A 17,739-nucleotide genomic window follows, 5' to 3' on the forward strand; every position below is an offset into this window, starting at 1 on the left:
TTTGGTGGCCAGTTTTAAATCGTGCGAGCAGGAGACCTTCGAAACTAGTTTCCCAAACGCTGTACCATAATTAATTATTACATAATTAGAATAAATAAACTGAATTGGACTGTGTATCTCGGTGAGGACTGTCGTGGAGGAAAATGCATGTTTTATGTGTAAGTTAGTTTTAATAAAACTTTATGCACATATTACTCTATTTGTTCTCCTAATAAAAATCTAAATGAACTAACGAAGGAGCGGGATATAGACTTTTTTAGGGTTACGTAGCCAAATGGCAAAAAACGGAACCCTTATAGATTCGTCATATAGTAAGTGGATGTATTCTATGAACCGCATTAAGATGTTCACACAAAAATAGAAAAAAAAAACAATAAATTTTGGGGGTTCCCCATACTTAGAACTGAAACTCAAAAAATCTTTTTTCATCAAACCCATAGGTACGTTTCTAAAATGTATAGTTTGCGCGAGAGACACTTCCAAAGTGGTAAAATGTGTGTGTCCCCCCCCCCCCCCCCCCCCCCCCCCCCCCCCCGTAACTTCTAAAATAACAGAATGAAAAATCTAAAAAAAATATATGATATACATTATCATGCAAACTTCCACCGAAAATTGATTTGAACGAGATCTAGTAAATATTTTTTTTAATACGTCATAAAATAAAATAAAATAAAAATTTCATCAAACCCATACGTGTGGGTATCTATGGATAGGTCTTCAAAAATGATATTGAGGTTTCTAATATCATTTTTTTCTAAAATGAATAGTTTGCGCGAGAGACACTTCCAAAGTGGTAAAATGTGTGTCCAAAGTGGTAAAATGTAGAAACAAGATCTAGTAAGTACTTTTTTTTTAATACGTCTTAAATGGTACGGAACCCTTCATGCGCGAGTCCGACTCGCACTTGGCCGCTTTTTAATAGCAACATCATAACTATAAGTCGGATTCTAACAGACAAATCATTTGAGTGAGCGAGTCGTATTCGATAGCATATTATTGTATCGATTAACGTATCAATTTACTAATAAGTTTTGGTTTCTTTGTTCAGTATATAATATAATAAGTATTCATATTTAAAAATGTTAGTGGTAACACGTTGTAAAAAAAACAGTCTAGTGCTAACCACCAATTATTTGTTAACCTGTTGCTACCGGTGGGAACCTATAATTGGCTCTTGGTTATTTATACATATAACTATTGTGCGATTGTTAGCTGTTGGTTCTCAGAAAAATAAATAAGTAAACTTAAATAATGCGTATCTAAATGAATGTTATAGTAGAGTTGGGGGCCCATACATGAAAAGTGATGCTGGCCCTACAAGTAGTGCACAGACTGACCGTATGTGTGTATGTCGGCCAGCGAGATGGCGCCGCCCACGATGCCGCCGCGCGCGTCCAGGGAGGAGCCGGCCAAAGCCACGCCCACCAGCATGTTGCGGTGGCCGGTGCTGCCGATGCTGAGCCGCCCCGTGCAGTTGAAGTCGCGGCTCTGCCAGCTGTGCACAGAATACAAGTTGAACAAATAAGCACGAATCGATTGTGCATGCGAAGTTTTCAAATCTGGTTTCTTGTTGCAAATACGAAAACAGGACGCCAATAGCGGAACGGGTGAAATAAAAACAATGAACATTTTTTTCCGTGTAAATAATTGCAACAATAAAAGAAAGGCTGGTATTTAACTGATCACCAGATATGGTAATATTTAACATAAAAATAAAAATAAAACATTTTTACCACCAAAAATAGTACATGATCACCAAGATTAAAACTCCATTTTAATGTGAAATTATTACCAACTTGTTTATATTTTGCTACCCTATTAGAGCAAATGACACCAAACTAATAATTAAAACTCAATTTGAATGTGAAATGATAACCAAATTTTGTACATCTTGCTATCCTATTATATATATCCTAAAAAAAATCTCAAAAAATTGGCACCGCCAGGTTAAATACTGATACTGATACTTGGGATAACTCCAGCCAGCAGATCCTGCAGCAAGGACTAGGGAGGGAAGGTTACAAGGGGAAGCGATACAAAATAGCACTGTAAACTTGCCTGGCTCTGCTGATTCAGCCTAAGCGGCAGCGAGTCGGTAGATTATGTCAACGTCACATCACACCGGCTAAGCCTCAAACGCAGAATCAAACAAAGTACGCTCGCACACCGGCTCACTGCGCAACAACCCCTGCCACCCCGCCGTAGGCACCCGCGGCCCGCCCGAGACACCGGAGCACCCAGTAAGGACTGGAGTGAAGGGTTCGCAGTCAGGATAGTAGGAGAGACGGGAAAGTTTTAGCCGTCCCGAATACAAGGCATCGTTAAGTCAGCATGGGGTAGATAGATACTATACTTCCATCAAAAAAACTTCACTCGCTGACGAGAATTTAGACTAGAAGTTTCCAACTCATAAATACCTGACATTCCCCATGACATTGCCCATGTTCATATGTACGTTGAGTTTGTTGAAGTTGACCGCGAACAGCACTAGCGTCTCCCACGCGGCATTGCCCGCCGTCGTCGTGCTAGTATCTGCAACAATAAACCTTGTTACTCGTACAACGTCCTAAAGTGCAAAATGTATTAATTTACGACAAGGTTAACGGGGGGTGTTCGTCGTGAACCTTGTGGAAATGCAGGAAGGTTGATATTGGGCTGCCGCCATGCGCGTCTGCGGCGTCTGTTGACGTCGTTGTCGGGCAAACGGAGGTTAAACGTTACGAAGTTGTCTGAGAAGCTTGTTACAGACATGTGACGTCCTAAAGCGCAATTTTTTTTATAAAACAGTTGTAAAGACGGTACCTTTGGGCTTCTGTATGTCTAAAGTCTTCTTCTCTCTTTGTGGCAGAACAGGGGATATCGGCACGTTGTTGCTGGCAGGCCTGAAAAAAACATTTAAAAGTAAGTAAGAATTATGTCCTTGACCTCGGAGCCTCCACAATATTACAGTACCATGGGGTCTAACCTGGCCTCCACGTTGAAGTCCCCCAGGAACATCCTGCGCACTATGGTCCGCCTGTACCACGCCTTGGGGAAGGCGAGGATCTCCCCGAGCCGACGCATATCGTACTTAAACCACGCGGAGCCTACGTCCACGATAGCTGAAACAAAAGAAATAGTGAAAGGCTACATTCAAAAACTATATTACGCCTTGTCCTCCATTTAAGCAAATGTTGACGTGAATTTCGGAAAGGTTTACGTGTTAACGAGAGACAAATTGAATTAGTCGAACTTTTATACTGAGCAAAGATGTTTCTTGGTGCCAAAGTGCCGTGGTTCATTCAGACTCCTTAGTTAGATGTAAAATTACATGAAAGTTTCAGAAACTTGAAAATATCACAGTGGCCTTCGACTGATCCTGCTCTGTTTGGAAATCCAACTTCCTCGTCCGTGACTAATGGAACTTGACAAACTCGACATTGATGCTGAGCGAGTCTTTCCGCTCAGTATCAGAGAAGGAAGACCATTAAGGTTCCTGGAGGCCGGACTTCTTGCCACCGTAGGGGTGGAATATGTAGACTGATAAGTTTTCTGGGCAACTGTAGTGTGCCTTAAGATCTAGACATGAATCATACATAAAAGCACTCACTTGAAAACCTCACAGTGGCCTTGGACTGATCCTGTTCCGTCTGGAAGTCCAACTTCCTAGACCTCGACAGATGGAACTTAACAAACTCCACGTTGATGCTCAAGGAATCCTTTCTCTCAGTGTCAGAGAGGGGAGACCACTGAGGCTCCTTCAGGCTAGACTTCTTGCCGCCGTAGGGGTGGAAGATGTAGACGGAGAAGTCGGCCAGGCAGCCCGTTACGCTGAGGCCTCCCATCGCTACTGCTGGTAAACCGACCTCACTGGAAAAATCGCAAAATGTTGAGTAAATGTAATAATAACTCTTCTACTCAAGTATCTCTGGTGTAGACCTTAAGATCAGGTTTTAACGGTGCTGTTAGTGGAGGAGGCCAGAGCAGACTAAGGCGTCATAAGTTGAACACAAACTTCTGGAGCTTTCCATCTGTACTCACTCCAGGGCACGCTTGGAGCTGAACACGATCCTCAGCGAGGGCAGCTGCAGCAGGCACTCGACCCTGGAGGCCGGGAGACAGGAGAAGCGGAAGGTGGAGGGCTGCATGTGGAACTGCACGATCACGTCGACGGGGAAGGACGCGTATACGTATTGTCCGTATGATGCGCCCTCTGCTGACTGCGAGCGGTCACCCGTCTCCGTTTCTGTGGACAAAGATTCTCGTCGTTGGTTTCAGTTCACTTCTTTTTACTAGACGCTCGAGTCACTTAAGATTAAAGAGACAAAGGCACTATCGCGGTCACGATATCTAAGGGGTTAAAATCGGCAGGAGCCTTTAACTACTTCGTATATATGTCATATGTGCTCATAGCAGGATGAATACTGTAACTTGCATTTGTCGACAGAAATCGGCGCAGGAGCGCTGTTCTTCAGCTGATGATAGCTGATTATTCTCTCGGTCATCGGTCTGTTACCTGGAGTCGGCGCAGTGAAGGACGCCTTCGTCGGTATAGGCTCCAGCGTCTGCTCCAAGAACTCCAGGATATGCGGGCTGATGACGGTCTCCTCCGGGATGCTCTGCACTGTGATCCACGCGAACAGCGCTGCCTTCTTGATGCCCTTGCGGAGTGCGGACGGTGCGGGCGGTGCCGCCGGGGCGGGCGGGGCGGGCGGGGCGGGCGGGGCGGGCGGGGCTTCCGCGGGCGGCGGCCCGGGAGGGGCCAGGGGGGACGCCGAGTCCTCGTGGATGGTCTTGGACTCGTAGTGAACCTGGGAATAAATGTATTACCTACCGATTAGAAACGGGAACTATTTTATTAAAAGCGCACATTTATCACGAGTAGATACTGTAAATTTAAAATACTTCTAATTCATAATTACACGGGCACAAGCACGGGTACCTTCAGATCCAAGCCCGGCACGCGGAACACGGTGAGGTCCGGCGCGGGCGGGTGCCGCGGCGGCTTGCCGCGCCGCGCCGCGCCGGGCGAGCCGGGCGCCTCGCCGAGGCGACACTGTGGGGGCAGCTGTACAGCACGGGTACCTTCAGATCCAAGCCCGGCACGCGGAACACGGTGAGGTCCGGCGCGGGCGGGTGCCGCGGCGGCTTGCCGCGCCGCGCCGCGCCGGGCGAGCCGGGCGCCTCGCCGAGGCGACACTGTGGGGGCAGCTGTACAGCACGGGTACCTTCAGATCCAAGCCCGGCACGCGGAACACGGTGAGGTCCGGCGCGGGCGGGTGCCGCGGCGGCTTGCCGCGCCGCGCCGCGCCGGGCGAGCCGGGCGCCTCGCCGAGGCGACACTGTGGGGGCAGCTGTACAGCACGGGTACCTTCAGATCCAAGCCCGGCACGCGGAACACGGTGAGGTCCGGCGCGGGCGGGTGCCGCGGCGGCTTGCCGCGCCGCGCCGCGCCGGGCGAGCCGGGCGCCTCGCCGAGGCGACACTGTGGGGGCAGCTGTACAGCACGGGTACCTTCAGATCCAAGCCCGGCACGCGGAACACGGTGAGGTCCGGCGCGGGCGGGTGCCGCGGCGGCTTGCCGCGCCGCGCCGCGCCGGGCGAGCCGGGCGCCTCGCCGAGGCGACACTGTGGGGGCAGCTGTACAGCACGGGTACCTTCAGATCCAAGCCCGGCACGCGGAACACGGTGAGGTCCGGCGCGGGCGGGTGCCGCGGCGGCTTGCCGCGCCGCGCCGCGCCGGGCGAGCCGGGCGCCTCGCCGAGGCGACACTGTGGGGGCAGCTGTACAGCACGGGTACCTTCAGATCCAAGCCCGGCACGCGGAACACGGTGAGGTCCGGCGCGGGCGGGTGCCGCGGCGGCTTGCCGCGCCGCGCCGCGCCGGGCGAGCCGGGCGCCTCGCCGAGGCGACACTGTGGGGGCAGCTGTACAGCACGGGTACCTTCAGATCCAAGCCCGGCACGCGGAACACGGTGAGGTCCGGCGCGGGCGGGTGCCGCGGCGGCTTGCCGCGCCGCGCCGCGCCGGGCGAGCCGGGCGCCTCGCCGAGGCGACACTGTGGGGGCAGCTGTACAGCACGGGTACCTTCAGATCCAAGCCCGGCACGCGGAACACGGTGAGGTCCGGCGCGGGCGGGTGCCGCGGCGGCTTGCCGCGCCGCGCCGCGCCGGGCGAGCCGGGCGCCTCGCCGAGCCCGCCCGACGCCGAGCGCCCCACTCGCATGCGGGACCCGCTACTGCAATATAATCTCAAATAAACACTATCTGCTGTCGTGCTGCAAACAAAACTTAAATTATCGTTCACGATCTCCGACTAAATCAACCAAAAAATTATTTTCGATTGAAGATTTTTACGGTTGTTTTCGAATGAAACATCAGTAGCTTTATACTTAGACAGAGGGTGCTTGAACACACATGCGAGTTTCGTTAAATTTTCAACTACTGCGGGACGACCAATTCAATCGATCGATCAAACTCTGAAACCCTTTACCGAAGGCCTAAAACGTCGTGCACGGGAGTTCTCGTACCGTGTTATGGATCTTTAGATTGAGATAACTATAACAACTACGAACTCAACACTACCTAGTTGTTCAATCTGCTTTTCTTGAAAGTCTCATCACAAAATTCTCAAATCACCCAAAGTATTACTTAAATCGGACTCAAATCTTAAGATCGTCATCTTTCGAGGGTTCTTACGTATAAGATTTATGTTAGTTATTCAATAACAGTGCACAGAAAAAATCAATGTTGATATACGCAACAATAAACCGATTGACTTACATCTTGAGATCATCATCTTTGGAGGGTTCCTTGGTGTGCAACACGCACTTCCCGCTGTTGATGTGCACCTTCACGTCCAGCTCGAAGTCGATGTTGGGCTCCGCCGTCTTCGCCTTGCTACTCTTGCATTCGGAGCCTGGAGCGTCTGACATCGGCGCCCTAAAAACAAAATACTTAAGGTGACGACGTGACGACATTGTCAACAATTTATTCTTAATCCATGGATAGGATTAACCAAAAGTATTTTCTAAGTAACATTAAGTGTAAAAACCTTATATTTTATTACATTCTCTTATAATAGAATATCAGTCCGAGCATTTCACTACTACAAATATCGTCGTTGCTTAAGTTTGACTGTGCTTGTGAAGTACAAAACAATATGTAGTCGATTATTGACGCGATTGTTTATAAATATGAGCAAAACTGTTTGTCAAAGAAATGAAATTAAGCGAGCTGTGTTAGTTAAATAGGTATGTGTTCTGCTTCTCTCTTTAAGAATATGGCAGGTGTACGGCTGACGCTATTGTCTCCCACGGTGTTTTGTACTAGTGGTGTTGGTTCTTCAGATTTGGACTGTTGTTTCCCCATTTTGCTGGTATATTTGAACGTGTACAAAAGTCTATCACTTTGAAAGCCACAATATCGAATTTAAATGATTGTTACTTCACGAACGATCAATGTATGAGTCTATAGATGGTAATGGTTTCAAATTCACTACGGCACGTGGAATAACGAGGGTCGATGTCCTGTCACGGTCGCCATGTCCGGAAGGCGTTAAGAAGGATATAAATCAAACGAATGATGGCGTTGATGACTTACCACTATACATACCTAAAAAATACATAAAAAAGTGGAATTCACATAGATTAGATTAGATTTATTTATTTCTTAAAGAAAAAGACACAGTATTTTACACAAAAGGATAAAACAAAGGCTTTCACTAAAAGATCGTCAACTTAACATTAAAACAAAAAAAAAAAATATAAAATTAATAAATAAAGAAATGTCACCACAAAAAAGAAAATGTCAATGTATACATAGCTAGGGACAACCTAGGTATTGTCGAAAATGTCAAAAAGAACAAAAAAACAAACATATTTACAAAAACACTAAGTTATAAATAACTTTATCTGTAAAATAATTTAAATGAAAAATATAATGAAAATATATTATATGTCAACGATCTTAATTGCTAAAAATATTAATACAATGTCAATTCATATTAAATTAAATTAAATGTCACAGTTTTTAAAATAGGTTCATAAATAAATCTAAAAGAAATACATAATAAATTATTTTTCGCTATATTCTTTAACGGAATATAGCGACATTTCTATTAAAAGTTCTTTCAGTTCGTGTGCAAACTTGTCATTCGAGGTTTCATTTCTGAGGCTGGCGGGTAGTCGCTCATATAAGGATGGGCCGATCACTCGCGGAGACTTATCTAACAATGCGAGCCGCCGCCGCACTGGTAGCAATCTCCCCGTCTGGCGGGTTATTCTGCCGGGCATATTTGCACGTTTAAACGAGTGAATATTTAGACGCGTGAACATAATTACCTCATATATGTATAGCGAGTAATGCGTCATTAGGTGGTACTTTTTGAACAACTTGCGACATGAGTACCTCGGATTCACACCTGCCAAGATACGTACGGCTCTTTTTTGTAGTTTAAATACTCTGTCTGAGTTTGTCGAGTTTCCATACAGAACTATACCGTACGACATGATTGAGTAAAAATATGCATAATAAATCTGAAGTAATGCATCACTAGAAACAATTGGTTTCAGTTTGCGCAGTGCAAATAAAGCACTGCACAGTCTTTCACACAACTGGTCTATGTGTGCTTTCCAGTTTAGTTTGGCGTCCATTATGAATCCGAGGAATCTAGTTGAGTCGCAGCGTGGCATCGGACTCTGCATTTGTGGGATATTTGTGATATTTCCGGTTGAAAACAGCATCACGTTGGATTTCGTAACATTGAGGATGAGACCGTTTGACGAGAACCACTCATGTAGTTGGCTGCATATCAGTGACAGTTTTTGTTCAAGCAGTGGGTATGTGGGCGCATTTACTATCACAGTGGTGTCATCGGCAAACAGCACCATTGTACCATCAGCAACGGAAGCAGAAAGATCATTGATGAACGTCAAAAACAAGGTGTTCCCGAGTGACGAACCTTGAGGTATTCCTAGTTCTAGTTTACCTGCCATTGATTTAAGGTTTTTACCCTCAATTTTGACCTCAACTGTCTGTTTTCTGCTATCTAAGAAAGATGTGAATAGCCTATGAACATTATTTTTTATTCCGTAGTGCTTTAACTTCTCTAGCAATAAGTCATGACTAATCACATCAAACGCTTTAGATAGGTCACAGAATACCCCTGCCACCTTGTCCTTTATGTCTAATGCTGTTGTTATGCAATCATGTATTTTTAATGCAGCTGTTGTAGTAGACCTATTTTTCCTATATGCATATTGTTTGTCTGTCAGTAAGTCATTTGTCTCCAGATGGTTCATTAAACATTTTGATAATATTGATTCAATTAGTTTTGAAATATTAGGTACAATAGTTATTGGTCTATAATTATCCACAGAACTTTTTTCGCCCTTTCCCTTATAAACTGGACATACTCGGGTGCTTTTCAGTACATCAGGGTACACACCGCAAGAGAACATAGTGTTTATTAATTTTAATAGTATCCCCGCAATAATCGGCCATATGCAATCGAGTAGGTTCAGAGATATGTCATATACATCTAGGGTGGTCCGAGCTCTCAACATAGACCTCAGGGTTTGAGTTAAGTCTGTGAGTGTAATAGTAGGGAGGACAAAATTAGGTATATCTGCATTTTCAAGGTAATTTCGCAGGTACTGTACAGAGTCATAAGTAAACAAGGAACATAAGTAAATAAAAAAGTGTATTTTAGGGGTACATGTAATAACTAACAGTAAACAAAACTTGGCGGAGGTTGGAACGTCACGGACCCTCGTGTCACACTCACCCGTCCCTGCGGCGCAGCTGTACAGGATCTCTGTGCTCCGGCCAGTGGTCGGGCTGCGCGGGCAGCGAGCTCTGCCGCTGCACGGGCGGAGGTTGGAACGTCACGGACCCTCGTGTCACACTCACCCGTCCCTGCGGCGCAGCTGTACAGGATCTCTGTGCTCCGGCCAGTGGTCGGGCTGCGCGGGCAGCGAGCTCTGCCGCTGCACGGGCGGAGGTTGGAACGTCACGGACCCTCGTGTCACACTCACCCGTCCCTGCGGCGCAGCTGTACAGGATCTCTGTGCTCCGGCCAGTGGTCGGGCTGCGCGGGCAGCGAGCTCTGCCGCTGCACGGGCGGAGGTTGGAACGTCACGGACCCTCGTGTCACACTCACCCGTCCCTGCGGCGCAGCTGTACAGGATCTCTGTGCTCCGGCCAGTGGTCGGGCTGCGCGGGCAGCGAGCTCTGCCGCTGCACGGGCGGAGGTTGGAACGTCACGGACCCTCGTGTCACACTCACCCGTCCCTGCGGCGCAGCTGTACAGGATCTCTGTGCTCCGGCCAGTGGTCGGGCTGCGCGGGCAGCGAGCTCTGCCGCTGCACGGGCGGAGGTTGGAACGTCACGGACCCTCGTGTCACACTCACCCGTCCCTGCGGCGCAGCTGTACAGGATCTCTGTGCTCCGGCCAGTGGTCGGGCTGCGCGGGCAGCGAGCTCTGCCGCTGCACGGGCGGAGGTTGGAACGTCACGGACCCTCGTGTCACACTCACCCGTCCCTGCGGCGCAGCTGTACAGGATCTCTGTGCTCCGGCCAGTGGTCGGGCTGCGCGGGCAGCGAGCTCTGCCGCTGCACGGGCGGAGGTTGGAACGTCACGGACCCTCGTGTCACACTCACCCGTCCCTGCGGCGCAGCTGTACAGGATCTCTGTGCTCCGGCCAGTGGTCGGGCTGCGCGGGCAGCGAGCTCTGCCGCTGCACGGGCGGAGGTTGGAACGTCACGGACCCTCGTGTCACACTCACCCGTCCCTGCGGCGCAGCTGTACAGGATCTCTGTGCTCCGGCCAGTGGTCGGGCTGCGCGGGCAGCGAGCTCTGCCGCTGCACGGGCGGAGGTTGGAACGTCACGGACCCTCGTGTCACACTCACCCGTCCCTGCGGCGCAGCTGTACAGGATCTCTGTGCTCCGGCCAGTGGTCGGGCTGCGCGGGCAGCGAGCTCTGCCGCTGCACGGGCGGAGGTTGGAACGTCACGGACCCTCGTGTCACACTCACCCGTCCCTGCGGCGCAGCTGTACAGGATCTCTGTGCTCCGGCCAGTGGTCGGGCTGCGCGGGCAGCGAGCTCTGCCGCTGCACGGGCGGAGGTTGGAACGTCACGGACCCTCGTGTCACACTCACCCGTCCCTGCGGCGCAGCTGTACAGGATCTCTGTGCTCCGGCCAGTGGTCGGGCTGCGCGGGCAGCGAGCTCTGCCGCTGCACGGGCGGAGGTTGGAACGTCACGGACCCTCGTGTCACACTCACCCGTCCCTGCGGCGCAGCTGTACAGGATCTCTGTGCTCCGGCCAGTGGTCGGGCTGCGCGGGCAGCGAGCTCTGCCGCTGCACGGGCGGAGGTTGGAACGTCACGGAGCGCGCTCCGCTGCTCGTGTGGCCTCGGAGCGAGGCTGAGCGCGATGGACCTGATAAGCGTAATACAGTTTTATGATCTAAGATCACAAAAAGATCTAAAGTCAAAATCACAAAGCTCACGAAATGGTATCGGAATCCTTCTGACGGAACCTAATGAGGCTTAATGTCTATTGGCGCAACATAAGTACTCATGCGAAGACCGGTTGACGACACGACGTCTCACACATACGGCTCCCCGCTTCACGTACCTACATTAAACTGCACCGTACAATCTTACTTCAACGCTACTTGTATCTAGTTATTAAGTTAATAAAAGGAAAATAGTACTATCCTGGAGTTTCTTCATTAGAAGAGCTTAATTGAGGAGTACATCGCACAATGTCCTTGTACGAAAAATCAACTTTGAGTTGTCGTGCAAGTCATACAACGTACATTTTAACATTTTAAATGGTACTACCTTCCACGGAGTCAATGTGTCGAAACCTTTAGGTAAAGAGAAATTAGAGAAGGTTAAACTTGCGTATGTTGTGCTAATTTTTGAAAATGTTTTATAAATTCCAACATACCCGTGAATAGTTCGCTTTCCATGGAGCCCCAGCCACCTCTATGATGTCAGCCGGTTGTACCCGCCCAGCAGTCTCCCCTAGTCCAGCTTACCCCGGGTCCCCAACATACCCGTGAGTGGTTCGCTCTCCATGGAGCTCCAGCTGCCTCCCTCAATGATGTCAGCCAGCCGGTTGTCCTCGTCGCCAAGGAGGAGAGTCTCCCCGGAGTCGCCGACGTTGCCCGTCATCAGATTCGGCTCATCCATCCTGGAAAATTAACAAGTCATCAGACTTTTCCTAAAGAATGGCTTAATTTTTAAAGAACGTAAGGACCTTTCCGGCTGCTCTGTTGACCGCGTATGCGAGATTGCTTCTGCAGAGACCGATCAGTATCTAATAATTGGCGTCTATAAACCCCCTTCATGCAATTTGACATCTTTTTCAAGTATTATGGAGGATGTCTTTAGGAAATCTACAAAAAATAAGAAATCAATTGTAGTCTTGGTGATTTAAACATTGATTATTTTGTCAAAATCGGTTGAAAGAGATCAGCTTATTGCTCTATTTAAGTCATTTGATTGTAACTTTATTATTGAAGAACCTACCAGGGTAACACCTACCTCTGCCACATGCATAGACAATATCTGGTTAAACTGTGTTCATCTAGAAAAAAGCATTTTGATTGGAGTTCGTTCGGATCACAAGGCTCAGATACTTAAATTCCCTAGCAAAAACAAACGCTCTGAGCGCGTCATAGAAGTAAGGCCTCTAAGTAAAAGTAGACTAGAACGACTGAAATCGAATTTAGCAGTTACTATGATTAATTCACAGATAGATTCGAATGATCCGATATACTATTCAAGATGCTTCATAATACCGTATGTAAGGAATTGGACAAGACTTGCAGTAAGAAGCAAATTAAAGTCACTAGTAAACTTTCATTTAATGAGTGGGGAACTACTGGCATCCGGAAAAATAGAGATCATTTATACCAACTTTATGACAGGAGGTCTTACACCACCGACGAACGGTTCCACCAGTACGCGAGGAACTATTGTAAGCAATTTAAAAAAGTATGCATTGAGGTGAAAGCAGCATACTTAAATGATAAAATTAAATCCTCACAAAATAAGGCCAATGCAGTCTGAAAAATAATGAATACTGAGACTGACCAACGAAATAAAAGTGAATCTGGAATTTCCTTGAAGATTGGAGATAAATTAGTAACTAACACAATGAATTTAACAACTTATTTGCTAAAATCCCTAGAAAAGCGACTAGATATCTGGCTTCCTCTTCCTCAGTAGCTGAATCCATTCTCCGTCAAAATGTACAAATAGATAATATCAGTAATTTTCATTTTCATCATGTGTCACCTTTTGATATTTGAGGTCTTTTAAACGGAATAAGATAAAGAAGACGGAGGACTTATGGGGCGTGTCAGTCAAGATACTGGAAACTATTCTGGATGTCGTGGGTGCCACAAGCTACTTGTAATTTTTCTAGATTATCGTGCTACCGGCGTTAAGCAAAATATTCGAAAAAATAATGCTAATGCAGTTGATTTCTCACTTTCATTTTAACAAAATTTAGCACGCACAGCAGTTTGGCTTCACGAAAAGCAGGTCCACTACTAATGCTGGTACCAGTTTAATTAAATTCATTTTGCAGGCATGGGAGGAGTCACATGGCGTATTTTGCGACCTCTCTTAAGCATTTGATTGTGTAGACCACGGTACTCTAATTAGCAAACTTGATTGTTATGGTATTAAATGTCTTGCATTAAATCTTATTAAGATCATATTTGGTACATAGAAGTGAAAAGGTAGCAATAAATGGAGTAATATCTTCCGAAATAGCAGTGGACATGGGAGTACCCCAAGGATCTATTTTAGGCCCATTTTTATTTCTTGTGTATGTCAATAACCAACCATATATGGTAAGCCGAAGACCAGGCATTGTTATGTTTGCTGACGACACTACTTTATTGTTCAAAGTTAATAAGAAAGATAGTGTGCTTGTTGAACCAAACAATACCCTATCCATTATATCCGACTAGTTTACTGCGAATAATCTAGTACTGAATCCGAGTAAAACGAAATGTATACGGTTCTCACTAGCTAACTCATCAACTGATTATGTAGTCTTTACTATTAATTTGAATGGTCAAACTTTAGAATTTGTTAGGACTACTGTTTTTCTAGAAATAATTTTAGCAAGGAGAATAACGCAGCTTACCAATGTAGAGATGGCACGGTTAGGTTACTTCTCTTACTTTAACAGTATAAATAATTATGGTCTTATTTTGTGGGGATCAGCTGCTGATATTGATTCAAAAAAGGGCAATTAGATCAGTATACAAGCTGGGGTCGCGTGAGTCACTAATATAATTATTTAATGAATACATATTATAACTCTGCCGTCGCATTATATGTACATTTGAAATAATAATGTTTGTAAGGAAAAACTTACACAATTTCCCAACGAATGTTGATAAGCCAAAGGCTACAAGAAACACAGGAAAGCTTAAAGTAACACCATACAGACTGGCTAAAACAAGAAACTCGTTCTTGGGAAATTGTATAAAATTCTATAAGAAGATACCAAAAAATGTCACCGAGCTTACAGATTCTGTTGTTAAGCAAAAACTCATTTCGCGAGAATACTATAAAATAAGCGATTATATCATGGATAGGGATGTTTGACAACGATAACGCCCTGCATTAGCAATCTAGCGCATTCTATAGGTATATGAAAGTACCTACTGTATTTTTTTAAATGCCACGTTAATTTTCAATTGTATATTTTTATTTATTTAATGCATGTTATTTATAAGATGTAATAAATAAAAAAAAGTAATGTTTTGAAAAGATGTGTTCCGACGAGTTTCCTGTCGATCCCATATTGGGGTACCCACCTACAATTTAGTATGGATTTAGATCTTCTCGGGTCAAAGGTGGAGGCTTAGAGCCGGCGTAGGTTTATTTGACGTTCATAAGCGCATTTTAATATGCTTACTTGGAAAATAAACTATCTTTATCTAACTGTTCGGGTATAATTCAATGTTGATCCTATCGTCATCATGTCCGGATCTGATTAGATCCTCGAGAAAACAAGGACATTTAATATTTGGGCATAATGGTATTAATTGGTACTCGTGATCTGCTCTCGGAAACCTAAAATGAGTGTAGTGGAACTGTTGGTGAAGACCGTCAAATAATGAGACACTGGTCTCTGATGTCGGTTCTTTTTGATAGCAGGCGTGTGCAGGCTACGTACTCCAGGAAGTCCACGGGCGGCTCGGGCGCCACGAAGGAGCGCGAGCGGTTGGAGCCGAGCCCCAGCTTGCCCTTGGTGATGGTGCTGGCGCGCACGCTCTGGCGGCGCAGCTTCTGGATCATGTCTCTGCGAACATACACCACTTCGCTTCTGAACTTTGTACAGGTACCGTTCACACAACTACTGAACAACTTGACCTAACATTTCACACGTTGGAACATAAAAAACTGCGCTTTATTACGTCAAATTGCCAGTTATTTTTCGTTTGTTATTTACCACTACTACAGTTATTACTCGATGGTGCTGTGGCTGGCACCAGAGTCCTCAGATCTTGGCGTGCTGTTCATCTCCTGATGATCTTACCGCCTGAAGTCCTTGAAGACCAGCGCCTCGAGGTCGTGCAGCCTCTTCATCTCGTACTCGATGGTGCTGTGGCTGGCCCCCAGCGTCCTCAGATCGTTGATGATCTTGGCCTGCTCGTTCATCTCCTTCTCGATGAGCTTGGAGCGCTTCTTGGCGTCGATGGTGTTGTCGAACACGAAGGCCGGGAGGTGGTCGGTGTATTTCCGCCGGAGGATTATGCTCTCCTGTACGTGATATTTTATTGTTGTTTTAATTCTAATTTTAATACGTGGGAACTGCATTGAAAAAGTATTATCTTCAATCCGTTTTTTAAACAAACATGCAATCGACCCTCTTTTGTTTTGCATACCTGTGAATCTTTGCTATTGTCTGCCTCGTCGTCCAAATCGCTTTCATAGTCCATTTTGAGAGGATCTTCTTCTTCGAAACCTGACAACAACACAATCAGTACAGTAGCGGTACTAAGCCAAAAAAGGTTTTATTTGGCCGAGATAAGCAGCTTATTATTAGAATGCAACGCGAACGCGATCCTTGATCATTATATTGATGTAAATGTTTTATTCTATTCAAAATATTTTTTTTGTATCTCTGACAACAGATTGAAAATGAAATGATTTTCGTTCAAATCGTTTATAATTACGAGATATTTTCTTCTTGTTTACATGGTGACATTCGATGACTTTCAACGTCTGTAATCGAATTGCCGCTGAAATTCCTCAAGATGTGAAAGCCAAATAAATGATTGTTAGGGTATAATAAGAATAGTGAAGTCAAGGACGATACCTGTAAGCATGGTCAGCGTGTGGCCCAGAGCGGAGAGCTGCTTGCCGACGTTCACGTCGAGGTGGATGTCCACGCCCTCCATCTGCCAGGATACGTTCAGAAACCACTTCGCGTTTTCTGCAGCAAGTGATAAGCTATTAACACTAAACGACATGTTTAGCTCTGAGCGTAAAAACATTTAAGACTGGTTTAATTCTAACGCACTGTTATCCATCTGTTATCTGATAAGTATGTTGTGTTGTTATTGTTACCTATGTATTATGTTTTTTTTTTGCCACACAAACAAAAGGCGAAAAATTTTACGCGTTCAAAATTTTTATCTTCTTTTTTTATGCACTTAAACGGATCCCCACAATTTTTGTTACATTGTGTATGTATATGAGTTACGCAACCGAAAAAATGAGTGAAGAGAATGGTGATTTGTATTTCACTCGTATTGAATAGTTTAACGCACACATCTTAACAAAAATGACGTTGCAGTAAAACGAATCCAACTGACAAATAATATTTATGCCTGGTTTGTCACTTCGAACCATCTCCCTCTCAAAGCGCCTACAGGCACGCACAACAGCAATGGAAGTTTTGAACGACATTCATGTACGCTGATGATGGCGCTCTGGTCGGGGTCAGCAGGCTGGACACGTGCCCTACAGTACATGTACTGACCGTTGTGTTTGGAGGCGGTGGTGCGGCTGCACACCTCGTACGTGCCCTCCGAGACGCAGCACACGTTGATGGCGCTCTGGTCGGGGTCCGGCTTCCAGTCGTCGAGGGACGTCTCGAAGTCGTCCGCGAAACGCAAGCAGAGGCCTACGAAACGACCCTGTAGGCAAAAATAACATCATTTTACTAATTATTCAAAGTTATTGAACTTAACAGAGTAAAATCGCGTAAGCTCACATTAAACCTGACATTTCGAATGTGGCGATAATTTCGATCGCAGAAAGACATGACATGTTTAGTTTAGCACGCGCGATTAAAGCGAAATTTAATAACACATTTATAATAGCGCATATGATTCATCAAGGCATGATGACTGAACTACCCACGAACTTTACCTCGGGTCACGCATGAGCCACTGCCGCTGCTGCTACATACATAACAGTACCTTGCTGACGAGGGAGCCGGACGAGCAGGCGGAGATGCTGGTGCTCTCCAGCGTCACCACCACCGCGCCGCGCGACTCGCACTCGTACACGCTGCGGCCCCACGTGGCCTACAACATATAAACAAAATACCAACTTCTTACAAATTTTGAATTCGTTAAAAAATTGTCTCTTTTTTACTCAAAAATAAAGAATACTGGAGTCCAGTCGCGACTTAAATCGTCCAAAACCTGTGCCGGTTTAAGAATAGAATATAAATAATTTATTCGTAATCGCAAACACAAAACTTTCA

At 46.2% G+C, this 17,739-nt stretch overlaps 1 protein-coding gene across 1 annotated transcript in view; it reads right to left on the reverse strand.

Moving 5' to 3' along the window:
- LOC133518252 (bridge-like lipid transfer protein family member 1) overlaps positions 1-17,739 on the reverse strand; it is a 101,927-nt gene that overhangs the window by 26,742 nt on the left and 57,446 nt on the right. The window contains 25 exon segments of the mRNA XM_061851884.1: positions 1,338-1,495; positions 2,418-2,532; positions 2,803-2,882; positions 2,966-3,101; positions 3,590-3,849; positions 4,021-4,225; positions 4,496-4,790; positions 4,922-5,207; positions 5,340-5,476; positions 5,562-5,735; positions 5,780-5,893; positions 5,928-6,216; positions 6,761-6,919; positions 9,765-10,114; positions 10,163-10,466; positions 10,515-10,841; positions 10,890-11,216; positions 11,265-11,421; positions 12,047-12,183; positions 15,196-15,321; positions 15,559-15,782; positions 15,908-15,987; positions 16,342-16,458; positions 17,008-17,164; positions 17,450-17,557. Of these exon segments, the coding sequence (XP_061707868.1) occupies positions 1,338-1,495; positions 2,418-2,532; positions 2,803-2,882; positions 2,966-3,101; positions 3,590-3,849; positions 4,021-4,225; positions 4,496-4,790; positions 4,922-5,207; positions 5,340-5,476; positions 5,562-5,735; positions 5,780-5,893; positions 5,928-6,216; positions 6,761-6,919; positions 9,765-10,114; positions 10,163-10,466; positions 10,515-10,841; positions 10,890-11,216; positions 11,265-11,421; positions 12,047-12,183; positions 15,196-15,321; positions 15,559-15,782; positions 15,908-15,987; positions 16,342-16,458; positions 17,008-17,164; positions 17,450-17,557 (4,822 nt within the window).

Source organism: Cydia pomonella, chromosome 5 (genome assembly GCF_033807575.1).
Source record: "Cydia pomonella isolate Wapato2018A chromosome 5, ilCydPomo1, whole genome shotgun sequence".
Classification (NCBI taxonomy): Eukaryota; Metazoa; Arthropoda; class Insecta; order Lepidoptera; family Tortricidae; genus Cydia; species Cydia pomonella.